General features: G+C 36.1%; 1 protein-coding gene across 5 annotated transcripts in view; it reads right to left on the reverse strand.

Annotated features, from left to right (window-relative positions):
* NME7 (NME/NM23 family member 7) overlaps positions 1-17,073 on the reverse strand; it is a 157,614-nt gene that overhangs the window by 61,391 nt on the left and 79,150 nt on the right. For all 5 annotated transcript variants that reach the window (XM_012729101.1, XM_012729099.1, XM_012729100.1 and 2 more), the window contains one exon: positions 15,552-15,653. In XM_012729101.1, the coding sequence (XP_012584555.1) occupies positions 15,552-15,653 (102 nt within the window). The remainder of the gene's footprint in view (positions 1-15,551; positions 15,654-17,073) is intronic.

Below are 17,073 nucleotides of genomic sequence, written 5' to 3' on the forward strand. Positions count from 1 at the left end.
GATAAACAAAATGTGGTATATTCATACAACAAATTATTTGGTCATAAAAAGGAAATGAAGTACATAGTACAACAAGAAGGAGTCTTGAAAACAAATTATTTACAAGAAAGAAGCTGGTCACAAAGACCACATATTTGAGTCCATACCGGAAATGTCCAGATAGGGGACTCCAGACAGGACACAAAGCAGATCAGTGGTGGCCTAGGGCTCAGGGGTAGGGAGGTTAACAACAAAAAGTATGAGTTTATTTTATAAATGATACAAATATTCTAAAGTCAGCTGTGGGAATGGTCACACACATATGTGTGAATGTACTAAAACCAATTAATTGTACATTTCAAAATGGGTGGATTGTATTTGGTGTGTAATTTCTACATCAGTACTTTAGACATCAGATGTATACAATTTGCTCCACTTAATGCAAACTTCAAAGATTTTCTTCCTTTTGTTATCCTCCTTCTTTCTTAATCTCTCTGAAATAATTTACCAATCAACTATGTAATTATAAAATAAAAAAGACGCTCTTTCAATGACTTTGCTTTACGTAAAGTACTACTTAGAAATTGTTGAATTAAATGCACATTATTTCTGTTCTCTCTCTCAAAAATAATGCTATTGCACCCTTTAAACTTCTACCAGTTCCATGCTGCAAAAGTGATAATTGTAGCAATCATATTACACCAGAAAAAAAGAATGTTAATATCTTAACTGTATGTGTTTCCTATATGCTAGGGAGTTTGCATGAATTATCTCATTCTCCATAATAATAAACCCATGAAATAGCATCATTATTATCCGTTATCAAAGATAAAGAAATTAAGGTTTGAGATGCCAAGAGCAACACTACTAGTGGTATAAATGAGATTTGAACTCAGATAACAGAAATCAAGACCCTAATGACCTCAGAATATTTCTTGGAACCTACCATAGCCATAAAATAAAAACATGTATCATATTTTCCCAGAGTTGCAACTTGCAACTTTTAAAACTGTGTATCTCCAAGCCGTCTACAGGTATGAGAAAAAGATACAATTCACCAAAAATTCAAGAAAAAGAATTTTACTGTTGGACGGAACAGCATAACCATTTACTTTGATGACAAATTCATGTAAATGATAAAACTGAGGACTTGGAGACTTCTAACTTCAGGTTTTAGAAAATACATCTCAGTAATGATGACTTTTTCCCTATAGTTATGATGGCTATAGAATTCATTTATTCATTCACTTATTCATTTAGGCATTTTTCATTTCAGCCAACAAATATACACTGTATTATGTGCTCCAAGCAGTGTCAGGCTTCAGGCTCCAAAGAACCAGAGGGCTATGACCATTCCCATTCTCAAGGGCTGAGTTCATTGAGGAGGAGGGAGGGGTCAGGGAGCAGGAAGTGAAAACTAATAATTACAATATAATGTGATAAGCAACATTGAATTAACTTGGCATGGAGTCAGAAGTCTGAGAAAAGTCAGGGAAAACTTCACCAAGAACATCATCCCATTAAGAGATAAATTATTCTTCTCTAGGAAGAGGGCAAGGGAATTTAGCATGGAGTGGTCAGAAATTGCAAGTCATTTAGAAATGCTTGCAGCATAGCCCATACGATTGAGAGAGTATATTAAGCATGCCTTTTAATGCTGATGTTCTGACATCTAGAGCCTGACTAACTGTGGGGGGACCAACCAATCCAAAGACCACACTGTTTGACCTTCTGTACCAGGTTCTTATACAGTCCAAAATTCCCCTGTCTAAGTCAACGCAGGGCATCACAAAACAATGCAGAAAAGCACGTCTTGAAATAAAACCAGCCTGATTACTCTGTGTGTCACCTGTCCTTTCCCACAATCAAGGTCCTCACCCATTCTCCCACTCCACACCCAAATCCTAACTGACCCAGGTGCTCTCCCCTGTGGCCCTATGTGCCATGATTTGCCCCTTGATCTTGGGAACTACAATTTTCTATAGCAATTGCCTTATGACCTGTTGGCTTCAGCAGACCTAAATTACAATATAACATAACCTACATTTTAAATAGATGTAATAAGGCCTGCAACATAGATATAAAGGGGCAAAAATCTTGGAAGGTCTTGTCTGTTTTGCTATTTTGTTTTGAAGTAACACAGGTTTATGACATTTTATAGGTTTCAGATGCACAGTATCATGATTCATTATCTGTATACACTACACCATGATCACCATCAAAAGTTTAGTTTCTGGGGCCTTCCCTCGTGGCGCAGTGGGTTAAAGCACAGCACTAAGAAGCTAAAGCCACTTCAACATGAGTTCCATCCCTACCCGCCTCAGAGGTGACCCACATGGCGCAGCTGATTTCTCCTGACTCACCTGCTGCTGCCCTCAGCAGTGTACTTGGTCAGGTGCCTGTTCTGCTCCCCACTCTGTCTCTGGTGAATCCTCTCACTGCCCCTGTGCCTATGGCCTGTACCCCAGTTCTATATGCATAAATAAATACATCTTTAAAAAAATAAGTTTAGTTTCCATCTACCATCATACAATTGACCTCTTTTACCTGATTTATGCCTCCCCTTCCCTTCTGGTACCACTGTACTGGTCTAATAATCTAAGGGTATGTTTTGTTTGATTCATTTGTTTTCTTTACTACTTAAAGTGAAATCATACAGTGTTTGTCTTTGTCTATCTGACTTATTTCACTTTTGCTGAGGACTTTCAACTACTCAGCAAATACTAGCTGCAATAGAACAAAATGGTTTTAAGCAGGGGGTGTAAAAGGATTACATTTATATGAAAATAAATTACTCAGAAATTAGTGTGGGTACTGAATGGGGCTCTTCATACCTGCCCCTACTGATCTGACCTCGCCTCTTGCTCTTGTCCCTGGTGGTCACTCTGCTTGCTCTGCTCCAGACACACAAGCTGCCTGGCTTCTTCAGGACTCCAACATACTCCAGCACTGGCACTGGCTGTTCCACACTCTGAATTGCTAAGTGTCTCTTGTCTTCACCTCCTTCAAGCTGTAACCTGTACTACCTTTTCAATGCAGCTTCCCCTGTTCTATTTTAAAGCTGCAACTCCCCCTCTTAGTAGAAATCATATCTTCCTTCCTTGCTCACTCTCACTCCAACCACTTACAATCATTAGGCACATTGCATGTTGTTCTGGGTTCTGCTTGTTCATTAGCATGTAACCCCATGATAGTAAGTGTTCATGCTTGTTTTGTTCACTGCTATAATTCAGTATCTCAAGCAGAACTCAGTGCATAGTAGGTCTCCCCAAAATATTTATTGAATGCTATCACAAGTTGTGAGGTGATAAAACAATGAACAATATGAATGGGCTGTAAGTCTTAGCACAGGGAAGGTAGGGAAGATTCACTCTGGGGAAAGAATAAAGTGGAAGAAACTTCCTTGGGCTACTTTGTGTTCTAATTTCCAACTCCAAAAGGGATCCTTTGGACCCATTTGTATCTTCCTCTAGAATAAGGAATCTTAATTTTATCTTGTGCTTAAGTCCTCTTTGGGCAATCTGGTAAAGTCTAAGGATCTTTCTTAGAGCAGTAGTTTTGAATGAATGTAATAGATAGGCTCATAATCAAACAAGTTATTTTGAGAACAATTACGAAAATATTATTAGGGCTGTGATATAATACTGCAAGGTACACCTTTAATAAGAGCTAGCAACAGATTGAGTGATATTTTAAGATATCTACAACCATAAGGTGATATGAAAATGTTTGATTTCTACTGGTTGCAAAGTCAAGAGAAAGCAACTACCTTGCTTTGTTACTCATATTCACAAGAATTCTAGTCCTCAGATTAATGAACAGAAGTATGTGATTTGGGATTTTTGTCACTCAAATTCACAGACTCCCTCATTCTATTCCCCTAAACTTTAGGAGTTTGTAGGCCCAAGATAAGATCCCTGCTCCAGGGTCAGTCTCAATTTAGCTAAGAAGGAGAAAATAAAAATGGAGTACCTTTCATTCCCTCAGCATGGGGTGGGGAGCAAATAAAACAGTATTTCCAAATTCCTTTAACTGCAGGTAGTCCTTTTCACTCTTTAAGTATAGACTTAACAATGCAAACATTTATGTGGTAGAATAGCAGGATGCATAAGTTTTAGCAGTAGGAGATTGATAAGAAATTCAAAAGCAGAATGCAAAGCAGCCCGAAATCAGAGTAGATTCATGGCAGGGGGCAGGGAGAGTGCCAGGATGAGTAAACTGGAAATAAAGAAGATCAATTTTGAGATTTAGAGTCATGTAAATTGTTTATCTTTCTCAATCCCCTGTAAAGTAAGTAAAAGCTAGTTTCAAAATTCTTTATGTTCTCTACATGGTCCCTGCAGGCAGCTTAGCAAGAATTATGGTTTGGAATTTATCCTGATTGTCATCTCTAACTTTTGGCAACAAAGTTGGAAAATACTTCATACCAGATGCCCTCTTTGGAACTTACAGTGCATGTTAGCACTCAAAATGTTCTAGCGTCCAGCAGGAGAAAAAACTTCCCTAACTTCATTTAACCCAGTATCTCTCAATCTTCAATAATTAACAGTTTTTAAAAACTGATACATATGTCCTTCATGGAAATTATAATATTTTATTGCCATTATTGATTACACAATTATTTCCTTCTACTATGACAAAAGTTCCTCTGGCTGAGAGAAACATATGCTGTTCATGCTTTCATTGCCAATGCCTATAAATATCCGAAACCCAGAGGTTTGCAAATACTGTTCACTGGTTAGGTTGATGGGTTGAAAGGTTAAATGAGTGACTGAATGAATGAGATGAAATGAAAGACAAGCTGTGTCAACCTTCTGCAATATTACCTCTGCAATATGTGTGAAGCCGTCAGATATCTTTTGAAGTGTGTTTCTCAGTGAGAATGGGTAACAAAGGAAAAAGGGTTGTCATCAGTAAACTTCTCCAATGTCTATGTACAGTTATACTTAAACTAAGATGACAGTAAACACTAAAGAGGAGGCACATTTACATGCTAACAATTTTTTTGTCTTTGAAACCAGAGAAACTGTCAATGATTTGATTATATATTTGATTATATTACATCCTGTGTAAGATTAAATGATCTCTCTGAGTCACAATTCCTAGCAATAAAGTATGGCAATGTTTTTGGAACCTAATCAATTAATACCACCCACTGCTGAATTCTGAAAGCAGAACTAACACGAAAGCAACATCTGCTGATTACAGCAGGGTGATATATGGTATTTTCGTTTTTATGAAACTTGAGTTCAAAAAAATCTTCAATTTTATAATTTACATTCAAGGAGCTGAATTAAGAACCCACTCTTGCCAGACTACTTCAAGAACACAACAAAAAGATAAGACACACTCAAGAGCTTTTCCCTTCAAGGCCACAGGCTCCAACTTTAGTGAAACTAGTAGGAGCTTGAAGTGGCATAGTCCAAACTCAGTACAGAATGCATTTTTTTCTCTATTTATTCTTCCTACTTCTGAGAGTAAGAACTATACACACCTAAAGTTAAATTCAATATCTCTGGCAGAACAATGCAATAAAAATTAATGTTAGGCCCTCCCTTGTGGCGCAGAGGGTTAAAGCACAGCACTGAGAAGCTTAGCCACTTCCGCATGAGTTCGATTCCCCGCCTGCCCCGGAGGTGACCACATGGCGCGGCAGACCTCTCCTGACCTGCCCGCTGCTCCCCTCAGCAGTGTACTTCGTTGATCTGCCTGTTCTGCTCCCTGCTCTGTCTCATCCTCCGCATCTCTGGCCTGTACCCCAGTTCTATATGAATAAATAAAACTTTAAAAAATTAATGTTAGGCCCTCCCTGGTGGCGCAGCGGGTTAAAGCACAGCACTGAGAAGCTTAGCCACTTCCGCATGAGTTCGATTCCCGCCTGCCCCGGAGGTGACCACATGGTGTGGCAGACCTCTCCTGACCCACCCGCTGCTCCCCTCAGCAGTGTACTTCGTCGATCTGCCTGTTCTGTTCCCCGCTCTGTCTCTGGTGAGGCCTCTCGCCGCCCCTGAGCCTCTGGCCTGTACCCCAGTTCTGTATGCACAAATAAATAAAAATCTTAAAAAAAAAAAATTAATGTTAAATATATTTGGTGTTTTAGTCACCCTTTCTAGATTTCTTCCAAAATGTGACAGTTACTTCCGTCAAAAATATGTTTCACTCATGGTAGAAAAATAACCTAGCTGCACATGCCTATGTGCAAATTGACAAGTTGTGATAGCTCTGCTTCCAAAATACATTTCAAAAACTTTTACTGATACCATCAAATTATGGTGATAAGCCCAGGGTCACATGATCCTTAGGATTACTTTACTCCAACCAATTCTTCACAAAGTGTTCATTATGATTAGGTTTGTAATTTTTTAAAGAAACACTACACCTCAATCCCCCATTTATACCTCCCATTACTTCTGAGTAAACACAAACAACTTAATATGCTCTAAACTATTTTTATAATCACATTGTCGGGTAAACTCCTTTTTGTACTCTACATTGGAATAAAACTATACTAAATTTCCAGGATGTGCAGGATTCCTCCCAGATTAGTATCTCCAAACATAGCTAATCTCAAACATTTAGGTTAAGCATTAATGAGAATCCTTCCAGAATTCTTCCCTTTCAACTAAGCTAGCACCTCTGGTTATAAATTCTCTCACAAGTATCACATTCTACTATAACACTGAACATAGCTGTAAAATATACATATTTATGTAATTATCTGTCTAACAGTCACAGTCCCCAATAGACATGAATACTATGTGGACAGAGGCAATGCTTATTATGTCCACTGCTAAATATCCTGCACCCACAATGCACTCAATAATTTTAGTTGAATGAAATAAATTCCAGGCCAACAAAAGGGAGGTTAAGTAGACAAAAATCACAAAAGCAAAATTTATTTCTAGCTTATATCAGTCTGTATGGAATACACTGGCAATCTCTGGAAACTTAAGTCTCTTCTAAATTCTCCACAACACTATGAAGCCATGAATATCTTCTACAACATATGCAGCTACTTATAAATATCTTCCATTCTATATACAAACAGATAAACATACATCCCTATATGATTAAGTTCAAATTATTGTTTCTGAAGTGTGAGGCTCAAGTCTCTATTCCATAAAAAAGAGTATCACAATGCTTGATTCCCAAGTATGGCGAGTGTAAACCCAATGTGACAAAACAATTCCATATCAGATATGGGGACAACCCCTTTGGTGCTCATATGAAGAAAACTATACTGTAACTTTCTTGCTTACATATTCTTTCAGAGTGAAAAAAATTTTTATTCTTTGCAAAAACATGAATTCAAAGGGTCAGATGCATTTCTATATTCACTGCAGTACTACTTTACAACAGCCAATAGATAGAAACAATAACTGCCCAATAACAGATAAGCGGATTAGAAAGATGCGGTATATATACACAATGGAATACTACTCAGCTATCTAAAAAAGGATGAAATTTTTCCATCTGTGAAAAATGGATGAGACTAGAGCACATCAAGTCAAAGGAGGAAGAAAAATATTGAATGATTTCATTCATATGTGGAATAAAGAGAAACAAAACCAAGGACCAGATGAAATGAAACCAAAACAAACCTAGAGATTTCTCTGTAGAATTGAATTACAAGAAGGGTGGATGGGGGAGGAGAACAGAGGGACAATGGGCCCAATGGACTGTGGTGGAAGATGATGTGTGCTTTGTATATGAGTGTGAGAACACATTTGAAGAGGTGTGAACTACACCTCTGAATCATATAGAGTGTTAAAATTTTTTATTGTTACTGCAATAATTCTTAACGTAATATACATTTTTCACACTGATGAAAAAGAACATTCTAAGTATAATGTACCAAACAAGAACTGGCCAGAACTACAAATGACAAACTTTCTGACTGACAATCTAATCACAAGTAATATGAGAGAAAAGAAAGCAAGACATGAGGAATATCAGAGGGCAACATGATACTCCTAGAGAATCACACATTCAGTAGTAGTCAGCTAAGCCAGCCTAGTCATTTCCCCTACTGCTTCTGAGTGGTCCTCTCCCCTCCAGGAAACCTCCCCTTGGCTCCAGGCTAAGGGAGACTTCTAGCCCACTCCAGCTCATAAGACTGTCTTTTATTCCTTCCTGAAACTACTTGCTATACATTATCTAGATCATAAGTTCAGTGACTAGTATCGTGTGTTTTCCCTTTAATGTCATAATTTATCACAGTATAAAACATTGGAAGAGTACAAGAGAATGTAATTACCACATTTGATGCTAAGTGTTTATGAAAAATGTGGATCTACCAAAAGCCCTTTGAGAAAGAATCAAGTATAAACACTGTTCATCGTTTATGTACAAAAATGAAGCTTAAATGGCTTTAGAGGGGAAAAGCATTGCTTTACTCCTGAAATTACTGTATGTCATATTTATACAGTAAAGTGAGATGATATAAAGTTCCTTTTGTCTTTACTCAATTTTTTAAATAATTTATTAGGGTTTTGCTACCTACCCATAATATGTGATTATGACTTATGTAATGTGAGCCAAACACTATCACTTTATGCTTTTGTATCAGCTTAATAGCTAAATCACTCAGAAAAAAATATTACACAAGCTCTAATTTTAAAAATTTATAGAGAAGAAAGTACTTCTGCATCTAATTTTCAAAACTCATCAATTTGTACATGTTTTATGCCCTTGTAATACTGGGTCAGGATCTCTCAGATATGTAATAAGACAGTATAATGAAATGGCTAGAGGTAAGAAGCAACAATACAAGGTTTGAATCCTAGTTCTCATATTTAAAATTGGAATGGCCTTAAATTATTTTTGAAAAAAAAAATTTGTTTTAAGTTACCTCAAAAATCTTCTTATTACCAAAAGAACCTAGGTAAAATACTGAACATCTGACTTACAAATTTGAATTAAACCTTCTGCATTTTCAGGAAAATAATGTCATGAATCAAATTATATTTGAATAAAGCTTTAATTGTCATGGAAAATTATAGAATTCTACATTGTTCTGTAGATTAAAGGCAACTGCTTTTCTATTACTTTTTTATTAGGCCACCAGAGTTATTATTCTTGAGAAGTTTTAGGGCAAAAGAAATCCAAGACAAATAGTTACTCTGAAATGTAAGAATTTTCTAGGATGTATTTTGTACTTTTTTGAGCTAACTGCCATCTACTCTTCAAGAAAAAATATTTTCTTTAGCCTAGATTTTTTAAAGTAATCAGGGATAGCTAATTATATTCTCTCCTTTCACTTTATAAAAGTCATTTCTATTTAAAAATGTAGAAAATACAGGTAACTCTCACTATTCATGGATTCTGTATTACAAATTCATGCTCATTAGTATTTGGGGATTTTTTTTTGGGGGGGGGTATGCTTTGTTTTGTGTAGAAGAACTGGGATATAGGCCAGAGATGGAGTAGTGGAGCGGATTCAGTAGAGACAGGCGGAGCAGAATAGGCTAGCGAGACATGTAAATTAGCTATCTGGCCAGGGATGGAACTAGAACATAACCTTGAAAGTGCTGAGACTTAAGCCCTAGGTCCCAGGGAAGCCCACTAGTAATTACTTGTGACCCCTGTTGTGGGAAGATCAGGGTGAGGCCAGAGGCATTGGGATGGTGAGTTAGGGAAGGGGGGAATGGGAAGAGGAGAGAATGCACCAGACAGAGAACAGAAACGGGAGATTTACTGAAATACACTACTAAGAGAAGTGGTACGAGATAGGTCTGCCTGGAAATATTTGGGGCTCTCTTTTATAAGCTGTTTTCAGGGGCTTTTCATGACTGGGGAGTCAGTTTGGGCCAGTAAGTGCTGGGATTTCTGGACTTGGGCACTGACCTTTGACAAAAGCCATGTTCTGGCCCCACTTCTGCATTCCGGGTCAAAATGATCAGCCTTAAGGCCTAATTCTGATAGCAACAGTCTAGTTTCATTCTTTTGCATGTGGTGGTCTATTTTTCCCAGTATCATACATAGATCACATTTAAGATCTAAAAATAACTTATAACCTAACAAAAAGAAAATAACCCAATTAAAAAAAATGGGTCAAAGAGCAAAATGTACACTTTTCCAAACTAGACACAAAGATGTTGGCCAACAGACACAAGAAAAAAATGCTCATCACCACTTATTGTCAGTTCAAATCAAAATTAAAATGTGATGGGTCTGTTACAATGGCCCACAGCAAAAACACCAGCAACAAGCATTGAACAGGTTGTGGAGAAAAAGGAACTTTCCAAACTGTTAGTAGAAATGCAGACTCGTCTACAGTCTATGGCAAAGAGTATGGAGGCTTCCCAAAATATTAAGAGCACTACCATATGACTCAGCAATTTCACTCATAGGTATCAATCTGAAGAATACAAAAAAATCCCACTCAGTTAATGGGACATTTAAGCACTAGTTTCATTGTATCACTGTTTACAACATCCAAGCTATAGAAATAACCCAAACTGCCTCAAAATAGATGAATAAACCAGAAAGATGAGCTGTGGTATATATACATAATGGAATATGACTCAGCTTTTAAAAAAAGATAAACTTTCGCCAGTTATAACAACACGAATGGAACTGGAGGGGACTGTACTAAGCAAAAGAAGTCAGAAGGAGAAAGACAAATAGCAGATAGGGGTCACTTGTATTTAGAATACAGAAAAACAAAACAAGGGGCCACATGAAGCCAACTAATAAGGAACCCTAGCAATCTGACTGTAGAACTGAAACTACCAGAGGGGAATAGTAGGAGGAGGGGTGAAAACAAATTGAGGAGGAAGCACAATGGACTATAGTAAACCTATAGGTGTTTGGGTGAGGATGGTGGTACGGTAACACCTAAAGGGGGAGATCCTACATTTCTAAAATAAAAACAAGGCTATAAACCAATGTTACCTCAATTAAAACAAAAGTTCTGAAGTGTTGTCAGATGTTCCTAAGGACAAGAAAGCTGTACCTTACAAAGAAAATATGTGTATAATATAAGTGTCTTCAAGTATAGGTTATAGTGTTGTAAAATGAGTTCAATATACTGAATCAACAATATAAAGGTAAGTTTAAACAGAAACACACATAAAATGAGGTTATATATGATTAGCTGACAAATATGTTAATACTCAAGTCTAGAAACCTAACTCTGCATTCCCTTAGGGAATATATTTTAGTAGTCCCTAATTCAGTGTTCATGGTAGAACATACCTATGGTGAACAAGAATCAGAGTAGAAACAAATAGAGTTGTGAATTTTCAATAATGTTAAAATGTCCATAACATCCAAATAGAAAAGATCAAAGAAACCAAGAGGTGTTTTTTAATGATAAAGTTAACATTTAGCTAGACTAAAAACAAGGCTCAATTAAAATGAGAAATGAAAGAAGACATACCACAGACAAACACAATCAATCATAAGAAACTATTATAAACAATATGCCAACAAACTGGGAAATCTAGGAGAAATGGAAAAATTCCTAGATATGTGCAATCTGCCAAGATTGAGTTACTAAGAGAAAATTTAAATAGAATAACAAGCAAAGTAACCTATACACTAATCAAACACTCCCCAATAAAGGAAAGTTCAGGACCAGATGGTTTCCATGGCGAAATCTACCAAATATTTAAAGAATACCAATTCTTCTCAAATTGCTCCCAAAAATTAAAGAGGAGGGAACATACCCAAACTTATTTTATGAGGCCAGCATTACTCTAATATCAAAACCAGATAATAATACTACATGAGAAAAAAAAAACTACAGAACTACAGAAAATATTCCTAATGAATAAAGAGGCAAAAATATTCCATAAATTAGTAAACTGAACTCAGCATTTTAAGAAGATCATACACCATTAACACATGGGATTTATGCATAAGATACAAGAGTCATTCAACCTACAATAGTCAACAAAATTGATACAATGCATTAACAGAATAAAAAAAAAGTGATCATCTCAATAGATGGGGAAAAGTATTAACAAAATACAATATCCTTTTTGATAAAAATTTTCCAATAAGTTGAGTACAGAAGGAATGTACCTCAATATAATTAAAGCTATATTCTGGCAAGCCTGTACCTAACGTACTCAATGGTAAAAATTTGAAAGCTTTTATCTTTATAGAAAGAACAAGACAAGGGCACCCAATCTAACCAATCTCATTTAACATTGCAATAGCAAAAAAAAAAAGAAAAAAAAAAAAAAAGCAACCAAAAAAAAAAAAAATTAACCTTTTTTTTTTTAGGGGAGATGTTTTGATGTATAGAAAATCCTATTAACTGCCTGAATTAGCCAATGAATTCAGTAAAGTTGTCGGATACAAAGTCAACAGAGAAATATAATATCCATTAATAATTATATTTTTGAAAAAGAAACAATGGCCACCTGGTCGCTAGGGATTAAGTCTAAGGATACTACAGCCTGAATTTAATCCCAAACCAGGGAGCTAACCCACATACAGCAAAGCAGAACTCTCCTGTCTCACCAACTGCTCCCAGTAGATCAGTAGATCTGTAGACCTGACTGTTTGCTCTGTCTCTTTTGAGTCCTCTCACCCCCAACACCTCTGGCCTACACCTGAGTTTTTCTATGCAAAAAAAGAGAGAAATAAACAAGGCAATCTTAGTCATAGTAACATCAAAAAGCCATAAAATACTAGGAATCTAACTAAAAAGGTGAACATCATCTGTATGATTAGAGCCATAAGACTTGAGGCAAAATCTGAATAAAGATATCCCATTTGCACAGGTCAGAAGAATAAAAATTGTTAAAGTGTTCATATTACCCAAACTAATATATAGATTCAACACAATTCCTATCAAAAATCCCTGTAGTACTTTTTCACAAACACAGAAAACCACCCAAAATTTGCATGGAACCACAAAAGCCTCCAAATCGCCAAGGTAATTCTGACAGCAAGGAAGAAAAAAAATAAAAAAATTGGAGTCATCACAATTTCTGATTTTAAACTCTACTGCAAATGCAAAGCCACAGTAATCAAAACAATATAGCATTGGCATAAAAATAGGTATATTAAGGAACCAATCTACAACTCAGAAATAAACCCTAACAGATACAAATGACTCATATTTGACTAAGGAGCCAAGAATACACAAAGGAGAAGAATAGTCTTCGATAAATGGTGTTGGGAAATAGGATAATCATATGCAAAAGAATGGAACTGAACCCCTATTTAACACCACTCACAAATATTAACTTGAAGTGTATTAAACACCAACAGTTTCACTCATATATACAATATAGGAAAAAAACAAAACAAAGGGTCAGACAAAACCAAGTCAAAAAGCAAACCCTAGAAATTGACTGTAAAATTGAGAATACCAGAGGGGGAGGGAAGAAGATGGAGAGTCAAGTGTGCAGAGGGCCTTTGGTGGAGGAGTATGGGTGCCATGGTGTAGAGGGGAAAATCTCCATCTCTAAACTATATACAGTGCTGTAAACCAGTGCTAGCTCAATAAAAACAAAAGGGGAGAGGGGAACTGATTTCACAAAATCTGAAACTAAGGAAAACAATGCCTTAACATAGGTTACAAAAAAAAAACTCCTTGACATTGGTCTTGGTCTTGGTAAAGAGTTTGTGGATGTATCACCTAAACACATGCAACAAAATTGAAAAATCAGTGAATGACATCAAACACAAATGTTTATTCAAAGAAAAAAGGCAATCTTTGGAATGAGAGAAAATATTTACAAATCATGTGTCTGATAACAATATCCAAAATAAACAAGGAACTCACAAAAAAATTGAAAGAAACAATTTAAAATGTGGACAGGAGGGCCCTGCAGGTGGCATAATGGCTAAAGCACAGCACTATCTGCAGCCACTGCAGCACACGTTCAATCCCCAGCCAGGGAGGTGACCCACATGGTGCAGCCCACTTGATGCTCCCCTCAGCAGTGTATTTCAGTCAATCTGCCTAGTTAGCTCCCCACTCTGTCTCTGGTGAATCCTCTCACTCCCCACATCTCTGATCTGTACCCCAGTTCTGTTATGTATAAAAAAATAAATCTTTTTTTTACAAATGTGGGCAGGAGACTGATTAGGCATTTTTCCAAAGAAGATATCATATGACCAACAGATACTTGAACAGGTATCCAACATCACCATCAGGAACATGCAAATCAAAACATGAGACAGTCACATCTGTTACAGTGGCTATCATCAAAGCAACATGATAAGAAGAGGCAAGGAAATGAAAAAAAATGTTAACTGCTGGCGATAATGTAAAGTAATAGACATTATGGAAAATAGTATGGCAGTTTCTTTAAAAATTAACAATAGCATTAGCATATGATCCAACAATCACATTGCTGAATACATATCAAAAGGTAATGGAAACAGACTATCAAAGAGATAGCATGCATTCTCATGTTTACTGCAGCATTATTTACAAAAGCAATATATAGAAGCAACCAAATGTCATGTACAGATGAATGGATAAAGGAGATATAGTATATGTTCAACTGTGTGTCTCACACACAGAAAGGAATCACTGGAGTGTTATTCAACCATAACAAAGCAGGAAATTCTGCAAGGATGGATCTTGGGGGCATTATGTTAAGTCAGACAGAGAAACCTAAATACTTACATGTGGAATTTAAATTCAATGTATCAAATCAGCATAACTTATACAGTGTTATGTGGCAATAATATTTTAATAAAGCTGAAAAAATATTCATATCTACTGAATTACACGCTGAGGGGAGCAGCAGGAGATAGGAGAGGTCTGCTGCATCATATGGGTTAGCGTCCTGGTTGGTTATCAAACTCAGGCCACAGTAGCTAGCAACAGCATGATAGCACTCAGACTTTAACCCCTGATATTTTTACTTTAATCCCAAAATTAAAGACACTACTAGATATCGATAAAATACCATTCTAACAACCAAATAAATGGGAAACGTCATCAAAATTTTTAGAGCCAGATTTTCTGTATAAAATATCTGAATATTCAACCTGGTGATGGTATAAAGTGGTTGAGAATGGACATCAACTTTACCAAAAAACTCAGGTACCCTTAAACAAGATCCTTTAAAATTTTAGTAATGAGATTTACATAAAATCTTGCACAGTTTTTCATAAAGTAAGGCATACCAGTGTTATATTATTTTGGCATGTCAGATCTACCAGTACAAAAACAAAAGCATAATTATTACAGGCAATTTACCACATCTTTAGTAATATTAGTTACTTGATGGCTCAGCATGGAAACTGTTCAATGCAACAGTAAGGATAATACCTTACAAAATTTCTACCAGACCTTTGTAAATTTACTTACCTAGACAATTTTGTAAAAAGAAAACCACAGAAAGAAATGCCACAATAAATATTTCCACCCAGTTTACATTGTTACTAGGCTAATAAAAAACTCACTTTTTCTGAAATGTATAAAAATAAATTATGCAAATGCTATTTTTAATAAATTTTTTGTTTATTATATTCACTGTCATATTATCTTCTAAAGATCAAACTAAAACCATCAAAGTTGTTAAAATATTTAGTCAATGGGTAAATGAGTATTTATTATTATTATTTTATTATTAATATTTTAAGTAACTTACTGGATCAGCAGGACCACAGAATTCTCGAAAAGTCTTTGTAGGATTATTTTGTTGTATCTCCAGAGCTACACAAGGACCAGAAAACATTTCTGTCACCATGTCCTAAAATATGGAATATGAGAGAATAGACATCAATACAATTTAATAAATTTTTATTCCTTCACATTTAATTGTACCATTATTCCAATCAAAAATATCAAAATGATAGGACTTCTTTCCCACCTGTACTCAGTTAATCAAGCAGTTCTGAAATGGTGTCTGTCCACTCTTCATATAAGCAAAATTTTTAAATCTGTTCCCCTCATCCCTATTCCTACCACCCTTTTAAGGTAAAGCTTTACTGTTAGACTCTTTCATTATTTGAAATAATCTTCTAGTACATCTTTCTTTCAAAGGACTCTCTCCCATGAACATAGTATTGTCAAAGAACATTAAAAGCATATATTTTATAGTGTTCCTCTTAAAGCTACTTTTAAAAATCAATGAGGAATAACAGGAATCTGATTTGCCCTCTCATATTAGTGTGAAAGAGGAGTTGAGATAGGAATTAACACCTCTAGAATTAGACAAAATTTAGGAAATAGTTTTCTAACACTTGATGACAGGCAGCACAGTACTATGACCCCTGAGAAAAGGGAAATAAATTAGGTAAGCCTATGTTAGCTCCACTTACTGCCCAAAGGCCATTTCCAATCAGTGAGACAGGTAGAAGAAACAAAACAGAGCCCAACATTCTCACTGAGAAGAGACAAAATTTAGCATTCACAGAGGCCAATGTAGCTAACATTTGCAAAACAGAATTCTGGAAGTGGAAAGGTCAGTTATCCAGGAGTAAACTGCAGAGAAGTTCACTTGAGTCTTTGGTTATGAGCCCATGTAGGTGTAAAGGAAACAACTCAAGGTTGAGAAAAGAATGATCAGAAGGCAATAGGTAAAAAATTTTACAGAGAAAGTACAAGGCAGAGTAGAGTTTGTCCTTCAACTTGCCAGTGGAAAAGACCTCTTAGGCTACACGAGGCACCAGATAGAGCTCTCACAAAACCACTACGCCATAGTAGCTGATTAAAATTTCCTTTAGATATTGGGTGCTGTGTACCCATCCGATAACAGTATAAAAACAAGTCTCAACAGGTCAAACTGATCCCAAGTAAGTTAATTGAGTGCCAGAACAAAGGATTTGAAGGAATACAAGACCATATTTACATTGTAAAATTCATAATAGCAGACACCTAAAAAAAAATTAGGTATGTAAAGAGGTAATATATATGTATATATACATGTATATATGAAGAACTAGTGCCCATTCTACACAAACTCATCCAAAAATTGAAAAAGAAGAAAAACTACCACAAATGTTCTATAAAGCCAACATCACATTAATACCAAAACCTAACAAAGAAAACACACAAAAAACTTCAGACCAATCTCCCTAATGAACACTGATGCAAAAATCCTCAACAAAATCTTAGCTAACAGAATCCAACAATGCATTAAGAGAATAATAGACTACGACCAAATGGGC

This window comes from Condylura cristata, unplaced genomic scaffold, assembly GCF_000260355.1.
Source record: "Condylura cristata isolate star-nosed mole 26May11 unplaced genomic scaffold, ConCri1.0 scaffold00024, whole genome shotgun sequence".
Taxonomy (NCBI): Eukaryota; Metazoa; Chordata; class Mammalia; order Eulipotyphla; family Talpidae; genus Condylura; species Condylura cristata.